The sequence below is a fragment of the Coregonus clupeaformis genome, chromosome 14 (genome assembly GCF_020615455.1).
Source record: "Coregonus clupeaformis isolate EN_2021a chromosome 14, ASM2061545v1, whole genome shotgun sequence".
Classification (NCBI taxonomy): domain Eukaryota; kingdom Metazoa; phylum Chordata; class Actinopteri; order Salmoniformes; family Salmonidae; genus Coregonus; species Coregonus clupeaformis.
Genome location: NC_059205.1, coordinates 36,399,953 through 36,409,874, shown reverse-complemented (window position 1 = coordinate 36,409,874; position 9,922 = coordinate 36,399,953). Strand labels below are relative to the sequence as shown.

Genomic DNA, 9,922 nt, shown 5'->3' with positions numbered 1-9,922 from the left:
TCATGAAGCTCCCGATGAACAGTTATTGTGCTGATGTTGCTTCCAGAGGCAGTTTGGAACACGGTAGTGAGTGTTGCAACCGAGGACAGACGATTTTAACGCGCTACGCACTTCAGCGGTCCCGTTCTGTGAGCTTGTGTGGCCTACCACTTCGCGACTGAGCCATTGTTGCTCCTAGACGTTTCCACTTCACAATAACAGCACTTACAGCTGACTGGGGCAGCTCTAGCAGGGAAGACTTTTGACACGTTGAAAGTCACTGAGCTCTTCAGTAAGGCCATTCTACTGCCAATGTTTGTCTATGGAGATTGCATGGCGGTGTGCTCAATTTTATTTAGCTGAATCCACTCATTTGAAGGAATGTCCACATACTTTTGTATATATAGTGCACTTTGTATCCCTAATTTACTAAAGTGTTTCCTTTACTTTGGCAGTTACCTGTATATCTCTGTTCTGAGTCTCAGAAATCAGCACACTATATATTTACAGAAACAGGCAATAGGCTCCTGCCCTATTCTGGCTCAGACAAGGCTGCTTACTTTATATATGATGATGCATCTGATGTGATAATGAATATATATTTACATTTCACAGACACTCTTATCCAGAGCAACTTACAGTAGTGAGTGCATATATTTTCATACTGGTCCCCTGTGGGAATTGAATCCACAACCCTGGCGTTGCAAGCACCATGTACTACCAACTGAGCCACACATGACATATAAGATATAAGGAGAGGGTAGATTATAGCAATTTCTACTGTAACACTGAAGAAGCAAAACAGAGTCCACAGCAGGGTATTTTTATTTCACCACACAGATATCCCAGCAAACATGTCCACATTGGCAAGATGTGGGCCCAACGCAGACTAAAATATTGGCCCCATGTAGGCTGCCCACATTGGGCCGATACGTCTTTGTTATTTAATAGGAATTCATTTATTTATAATGTATTTATGGAACTTTTAATTCAATGCATAAATTGTATAATTTTCAAGCCTTAAAGGCATGGGGCGGCACACAATTGGCCCAGCGTCGTCCAGGGTAGGGGAGGGAATGGCCGGCAGGGATGTAGCTCAGTTGGTAGAGCATGGCGTTTGCAACGCCAGGGTTGTGGGTTCGATTCCCATGGGGCTATGAAAAATAAAAAAATAATGTATGCACTCACTAACTGTAAGTCGCTCTGGATAAGAGCATCTGCTAAATGACTAAAATGTATTTAAGGAACATGATATATTGTATCAGAATGGCAACCAAGTTTTTACTATCAAATATTTGTTTGTTTTTTTATAAGAGAAACTTCCGTTTCTCATATGTCACATGCCCTTATTTAAGTCTTTTTAAAGACTTCATCAGTGGCAGCATACAATATTTAAAAAAAAAAATGTAACAAAGAAAAAAACTGATCCCATACTCTGTTAGGACACTCTCAGTAACAGTTGCACAAAAATAACTGTGTGCAAACCATGCCCCCAAATATTCTAATGAGACCCCGCCTCTTGCTGGGCTTGTTTTGGGCTAGCCCCTGTTGGGCTGTTGTAGGCTAGCCTGTGTTGGGCTGGTGTGGGATTGGTGTGGGCTAGCCTGTGTTGGGTTTTGTGTGAGCTAATCATGTTGGGCTTGGTGTTGGGCTGATGTAGGCTTGACCATGTTGGGCTGATGTGGGATTGGTGTGGGCTAGCACGTATCGGGCTAATGTGGGATTGCTGTGGGCTAGCCTGTGCTGGCCTAGCCCATGTTGGGCTGGTGTGGGCTTGTTGTGGGCTAGCCCGTGCCCACATTGCCCACCAAATACCCACATGGGGTCAATGGGGTCATGTTTGCTGGGATGGCAGGACAGGTGGGAAATTCTCCACATTAAGCAAGCAGAGCATGGGCTGCTAAAGCTATGCCAACAGAAGACTGACCAATGTGGAGTGGGACATTTCGGTGCCAAATGAGCCTCTGTCAGTATGCCCAGTCGGTACTCATTCAGGTAGATTTGGCTGGAAGAATGTAAATTAACCGTTTGACTGGGCAATTCAAAAGGTTTCTCAAGATGAGCTCAATGCAATGAATAGGTGATGTACAGGTAACTGGCAAAATAAAGGAAACACCAACATAAAGCATCTTAATAGGGTGACGCAGTGGTCTAAGGCACTGCATTGCAGTGCTAGCTGTGCCGCTAGAGATCCTGGTTCGTGTCCAGGCTCTGTCGCAGCCAGCCGCGACCGGGAGACCCATGGGCGGCGCACAATTGGTCTAGCGTCATCCAAGATAGGGGAGGGTTTGGCCGGCAGGGATGAGGGTTCGTTTCCCACAGGGGGGCCAGTCTAAAAAAATTAAAAAACATGTATGCATTCACTAACTGTAAGTCACTCTGGATAAGAGCGTCTGCTAAATGACTTAAATGTAAAAATGTGTTGGCCCGCCAGAACAGCTTCGATGCGCCTTGGCATAGATTTTACAAGTGTCTGGAACTCTATTGGAAGGATGCGACACCATTCTTCCACGAAAAATTCCATAATTTTGTGTTTTGTTGATGGCAATGGAAAATGCTGTCTCAGGTGTTGTTCCAGAATCTCCCATGTGTTCAATTGGGTTCAGATCTGGTGACTGACACACATATACATATATATATATACAGTACCAGTCAAAAGTTTGGACACACCTACTCATTTACTTTATTTTTACTATTTCCTACATTGTAGAATAATAGTGAAGACATCACAACTATGAAAAAACACATATGGAATCATGTAGTAACCAAAAAAGTGTTAAACAAATCAAAATATATTTTATATTTGAGATTCTTCAAATAGCCACCCGTTGCCTTGATGACAGCTTTGCACACTCTTGGCATTCTCTCAACCAGCATCACCTGTAATGCTTTTCCAAGAGTCTTGAAGGAGTTCCCGCGTATGCTGAGCACTTGTTGGCTGCTTTTCCTTCACTCTGCGGTCCATCTCATCCCAAACCATTTCAATTGGTTTGAGGTCGGGGGATTGTAGAGGCCAGGTCATCTGATGCAGCACTCCATCACTCTCCTTCTTGGTAAAATAGCCCTTACACAGCCTGGAGGTGTGTTGGGTCATTGTCCTGTTGAAAAACAAATGATAGTCCCACTAAGCCCAAACCAGATGGGATGACGTATCGCTGCAGAATGCTGTGGTAGCCATGCTGGTAAAGTGTGCCTTGAATTCTAAATCAATCACAGACAGTGTCACCAGCAAAGCACCCCCACACCATAACACCTCCTCCTCCATGCTTTGCGGAGGGAAATACACATGCGGAGATCATCCATTCACCAACACCGCGTCTCACAAAGACACGGCAGTTGGAACCAAAAATCTCCAATTTGGACTCCAGACCAAAGGACACATTTTAATTTCCACCGGTCTAATGTCCATTGCTCGTGTTTCTTGGCCCAAGCAAGTCTCTTCTTCTTATTGGTGTCTTTAGTAGTGGTTTATTTGCAGCAATTCGACTATGAAGGCCTGATTCACACAGTCTCCCCTGAACAGTTGATGTTGAGATGTGTCTGTTACTTGAACTCTGTGAAGCATTTATTTGGGTTGCAATTTCTGAGTCTGGTAACTCTAATGAACTCTGGATCTTCCAATCCTGTAGCGGTCCTCATGAGAGCCAGTTTCATCATAGCGCTTGATGGTTTTTGCGACTGCACTTGAAGAAACTTTCAAAGTTCTTGAAATGTTCCGTATTGACTGGCCTTCATGTCTTAAAGTAATGATGGACTGTCGTTTCTCTTTGCTTATTCAAGCTGTTCTTGCCATAATATGGACTTGGTCTTTTACCAAATAGGGCTATCTTCTGTATACCCCCCTACCTTGTCACAACACAACTGATTGGCTCAAACGCATTAAGGAAAGAAATTCCTCAAATTAACTTTTAAGAAGGCACATCTGTTAATTGACACTACATGACTACGTGACTACCTCATGAAGCTGGTTGAGAGAATGCCAAGAGTGTGCAAAGCTGTCATCAAGGCAAAGGTTGGCTATTTGAAGAATCTCAAATATAAAATATATTTTATAACAGCCAGCAAAGTAGCTTCATTTGCATGTGTTTAAAGCTGTTTTCTAGTGACATTTATTTGGAGACATCCATAACAATGTGCTAATGAGGCGCGATTTCGCCTGGCATTGAGAATGTGCTCACTCATCAGGACACTGTTGTTCAGAGGAGCTAGCCAACAACACAGCTACAGTAACACAATCACTTCAAACTGCGTTTCGTTTGACCTTTTTTCAATTGACCTTTTTTTTTGTATATATCCATAAAAATTATGACAGCTGATTCATGATTTCGACTGGCTGAGAAACGCTGCCTGCCTTTCTGTCTCGTCCCGACACGTTCAATATTATGGGACAGCAGGTGATCGAATTTGAATATTGAAACAATGAGACAGACAGCAAGGGTTATACAAATCTCCAGTGTTGAAAACTAAATGGTAGTCTAAAAGAAATGTGAGATAATGTCTTGATGCTTTTTATAGTGGAGATCAAGTGTATAAAGTGCCTGACTGGATTGAAGAGACAGTGTAAATAGGCATTTTAACGTCATAGATTTAGCTGGTGGTAACTTCTGGAATAGACACCGGCTGGAATGCGATTTTAACCGATTAGCATTCAGGATTAGACCCACCCGGTGTATAAGTGATTTTAACCAATTATGAGTAGGCATTGCCTACTAATTGTCTATTAATTGGTTGATGATGTCATCAGAAACACTTGTCTTCTTTTTTAACAAAAAACATAGAAACACACCATTTTCACATATGTTGATCTTGGAGTGGTGCTGGAGATTAACAGTAGAAAACTATTTGGCTTACTATAAATCAGAAGGCTGTTTTACGTTTTCTTTTTTTTTAATGCTCTTTGTCTATGGTAAAAAGACAATCCACAGAAATCGGTGCACCTCCATATGAATATGATTGAATATTCAATATGGTCCAGGTGATTATGTAACGGCTCTATATTCTCTGCAGCATCACATACAGTATTTGTATAATCACAATGTCACATCATATTAGCATGTTTCACATTCATGAAGGGAGAAAATGTTGTTTACTGTTCAATCTAACATCAAATTCATGGGCCATGCAGTAGGTATTCGGTATCTGTATCTAAAGCGTACATCACAGGAGTAGTACCAGGCCTTGCAGGGTAAAATGGCAGACCTGATCTGCATGAGTCACTAGCTGCCCACTAGAGGGCACTGCAGACTCTTCCAAGCTTTTGACGTTGACAGGCTACACACTGCATGCTCCTTTCCAGCAGACTGGCCTTATAATGATGGATTCTCCCAGGATTAGCGAAGCAATACAAATTTTAAGAGACAATGGAATATTCCATCTCTTACTTTTTAGAAGCTTAGATCGCTTCTTTTTAGCTATACAAAATGCTGTATCTGACACACTGGTGAAAAATGTGAGCATTTTCACAGAGTTAGCCATAGGCCTACTTGTGCCTCCCTTCATCCATTCATAATCTATATTCTTAGTTTTTAGAGAGAAGCTTTGGGAGCATTTCTCATGGAGATCTATAGATATAGGCCAGGCAGTGTATACAGACAGTGTATACAGCATATTTCTGATGGGCACCACGGTGGCATGACGATGGGCATGGAGGATAACCTCAGGCTTTCCATTACCCAACTAGGCCTGCAGCCTGGCTATTAACACCTATCACAGTGGTAATCTCACAAGGCTGCGGCTCACACAGACCTGTCAGAATTACCTCCACTCAATGTCACAGAGAAAACAATTAGAGAGAAACTGTAAGGACACCCCTCACTGTGGAGGATTTCTATCAGACACTAATTGGTGTGAAACTCTTCACTAGGCCTTTGGAATAGGAAAGACATAAGCATTGTGGATTGGAATAAGAAAAACAAATTCTTTATAAAAATAAAAATAAACTCCAAGTAACTGCAACATTCTACTGTAACCTTCAGCACGTCTAATAGAAATTGCTGTAATTTTGAATTAACAGATTCCAAGCTACAAATGAAAAAGTTCACTGCACTTAAAGAATATGGTAAGTGACTGATTGGAATGTTAATGAAAATCTCACAACTTTTTATTCCAGACTGTTACACCTGTTTCCCACTGGGCGCAGACGTCATTTCAACATCTAGTTTTGATTTAATTTTGGTTGATTTGTCAACTAACGCTAAATCTATGTGAAATCAACAAAACATGTCACCATGTTATTGGATTTAGGTTAAAAGTTGGGTGAAAAAACGAATTCCCTTACATTGATTACTTTTTGCAAATCCAATCAGTTTTCCATGTTCATTCAATGTCATTACATTACATTTTTGGGTTGCAATGATGTAGAAACAACATTGATTCAACCAGTTTTTGCCCAGTGGGCTGTCTCCATTGGTTACAGGGGAAGTTAAGGAAACACTGTGTTCTGAATCTGGAACATCAATTCATCAAATCAACACTCAGACACACAGGGCATTGTCTCATCCACAACAGTGTCTCATCCACAATGTGATGAAAATGGGCTCTCATTGCAGATCAAACTTCTTTGTATTTGAGCTGAATTCAATTACTTCAAAGAAACAAAATATATATTTTTTCTTTTACTAAACTGAATGAGCATATTCATGTAGAGGAGTAAACATAATTATTCTGGCTGAACCAAAGGTTTTCGAACATAGAGAGTACAGGCAGACCACACACAAAAAAATCTTGGTAACGAACAAACAACCCCCAAAACAGTTACTCTTAGATGGTCAGTTTATATTTTTGTAGCAGTTGCAATCTGTTGAGGCAATAAAAAGTTTCACAAGTCTTTAAAACACATTGTCTAGCAACAAAAAGGTTACTGACATTGTTCAATACAGTTTGTCAGGTATGCCTACTTTTCACAAGGACTGTCTGTTTTCAGATGCTTACTAATTAGAAGAGGGATCATTGTAGGATATGTTGAACAATTTGGGGGTTTGCATCATTTATTAATTGTTCAAGCATCTGAAGATGACCAAGATATTTAAAAATGATATGTAGGGGAGACCAGGGCTTGTTGTCACGACTTTCAAGATTTCTTATTTTGGTAACACTTTATTTGGATAGTCCATCTGTAGATGCTCTACAGACTATCAGTAAAATTTCAACTATCTACTAACCCTAGCCCTAACCCTTACCCTAACTCTAACCTTAACCCTTATTTTAAACCATACCCTGACCCTAACTGTAACCTTAGCCCTTATTTTAAACCATACCCTGACCCTAACTGTAACCTTAGCAAGCAGTTGTTTTCCAACAGATAGACTATCTAAATAAGTGTGACCCTTTTTTTCTCCTCAATTCAGCTTTAGTGTGTAGCCTACCACCATTTGTTTCACTTTGATTTAAAGAAGAGTTGTTCATGCATTACTGGGCAATTAAATATTTGTTTATCTATGTTGCCACATAATCAAAGGAGGGCTCGTTATGAAACCGTGTGTCATGCTGGGGGAAACCACTTCACGTTCCATCTTTTTGACGGATAAACACGCACACTGGATCATCAGCTCCACTGTTGATAACTGTACACCCCGTTGATATCGAGAAGTTGGAGGAAATCCAACAAGGATAAAGGGGATCATTTTCTTAGATGGTGATGAAAGACATTCACCTCTGACAATTTCAATATTCAAAGCTAGGGATATGAAGTGGCTAAATACATTCCATAAACACCAAAATACAAAGATCTGAAGGTATACATTTTAGTACCTTTTCTTATAGTTACGAGGTCAGTGACAACTTCCGTTTCTCTGTGGATATTCCGCTCCTGGTCTCCCCTATTTCACATAGCAACAACATGACTACACAAAGTCAACATTTTAGTGTGTAGACCAGAAAATTAAGGTGAAAAAAAACCTACATGTAAAGTCTCTTCCATAATGTTGCTGCTTTAAGTGACATCCACATCTGCACATAAAAAGTATATATTTATATTTATATAATATATATTCATACTCTATTAACAGTCTACCATGAACATAATTGCCAACCCTCTCTGGAAAAGAAAACGAACTTTCTCAAACATTGATTATTTTACAACACAGACCCAACTAATTTGTACATCTTTGGAGGGAATTAAGCTCTCAAAGATCTTATTTTCATCTACTGGTAATGTTCCAGTCTTGTTACAGTGTATATATAGCTTTATTCCATTAAAACACATAAAAAAAGCATTTACAAACTGGAATCATTAGAACCAACGACTTGCTGTTGAACGTAAACTTCAACAGAAGTTCAACGTTACCCCTCGGCTTGGAGATAACCATGTTTGGCACATTTAAAAACTGACCATGAGCACAGTTCACTAGGAGGCTTGTGGAGGAACAAACTTGTTTTCATGTAGATATGGTTTGACAAACAAAATTGCATGGCGTGTTAGGAAATCAAAAGTATTTTGAGTATATCTACAGTCCATCCGTAAACTGTTTTAGGCAGTGGAAGAGCACCAAGGGAGTGGAATGATGCTGTTGAGCTGGTTAACTCGTTTAGTTCCACCAATTCACATCATCAGATTAGCAATAACTTTAACATTCTTTCTTAATTTTTCTGCTAAAACATATTTGCTTGTATTGGTTTGTTTGTGTGCAGATATTGTACTCTCCATTATCCCCCCAGAATGTAACAGACAGATTGACGTTATGTTGAGACACTGAGGGAAGGGACACAGGCCTTTGTGTAATATACACAATGCACTTGTATCTCTGTAATGTACATCAAATACTTAACACCAGAATTCTGAATTAAAAAAGTAGAAATAAAAAAGGAATCGTAACAAATCAAAAGATACAAAGTCTAGAAGCAATTCCTTTGCCCAGAGAGGACACTCCTTACATACAACACAGGTTGAAGCCGTAAGTTAATCCTAATAAGAGTTTGTGACTGACAACTATTCTCTAGCTTGTGTATGACACTTCATTTTCTTGTGCTTCACATACTAATCCCTTTACTATACCACATATTTACAGTTGTCTTCTGTCTAGAATACTCCTGATCATCTCCAAAATATTCCGCTCCTCACACTTCAAAGCTCCAAGCTTCTGGTGGTGACCCCATCATTTAACGCCTTCCTTTTGCCTTTTGTGAGTCGTTTCCTTACAAGATCATACTCTTTCTTTCTTCCTCTCTCTCTTTCCCTCCCTCCTTCTCTCTTTCCGACTCTCTCTTTCTATCCCTTCTGCTCTGTGACTCTCTCTCTCTCTTTCTCTCTCGTTTTCTTTCTTCAAAGACACATGGGCGTGGGACCTCTCTCTCTCTAGGACAAACTAAACTCGCTGAAAAAATGTATTGTGGTGTGCATGCAAACATGCATGGCCTGTCTGTCTTACTCTCTCTTTCAGCTCCTCTACCCCCATCATAGCACAGCACACTGCTGACGACCAGTCCTTCCTCTACAGTCCACTAGACCCAGGAGTCCGGGGAGGCCGGGTAGTGACTGGTCTCATAGTTGAGTTCACTATAGGGGCGGGACGCTGAGTAGAAGTCCACATAGTTGCCGGTGGACTTGAGGCCCAGGTGCATGTTCAAGTCTGTGGCCTGGGGAGGGCGTTGGTGCACCTGGTCCTCGTAGAACGCCTCCTCAAACTGTACTCCAGGAGGGTTCTGGAACGGAGGGTAGGGCTCCTGGCCTGGGTTGGGGCCCTGGGAAGGGACCTAGGGAACACACACAGAGGTTAGAGCACTACTCTGCTACTGGTGAGACAGTAGACTCTTAGAAAAAAAGGTGCTATGTAGAACCTAAAAGGGTTCTTCGGCTGTCCCCATAGGAGAACCCTTTGAAGAACCCTTTTGGTTCCAGGTAGAACCTTTTTGAGTTCCAAGTAGAATCCTTTACACAGAGGGTTCTACATGGAACCCAAAAGAGTTCTACCTGGAACCAAAAATGGTTCTCCTATGGGGACAGCCA

At 41.0% G+C, this 9,922-nt stretch overlaps 1 protein-coding gene across 6 annotated transcripts in view; it reads right to left on the bottom strand.

Annotated features, from left to right (window-relative positions):
- Positions 1 to 6,732: 6,732 nt before the first annotated feature.
- Positions 6,733 to 9,922, bottom strand: part of LOC121580958 (catenin delta-2) — a 117,330-nt gene continuing 114,140 nt past the window's right edge. For all 6 annotated transcript variants that reach the window (XM_041896190.2, XM_041896192.2, XM_041896191.2 and 3 more), the window contains one exon: positions 6,733 to 9,669. In XM_041896190.2, coding sequence (XP_041752124.1) covers positions 9,418 to 9,669 — 252 coding nt within the window. In that variant the 3' untranslated portion in view covers positions 6,733 to 9,417. The remainder of the gene's footprint in view (positions 9,670 to 9,922) is intronic.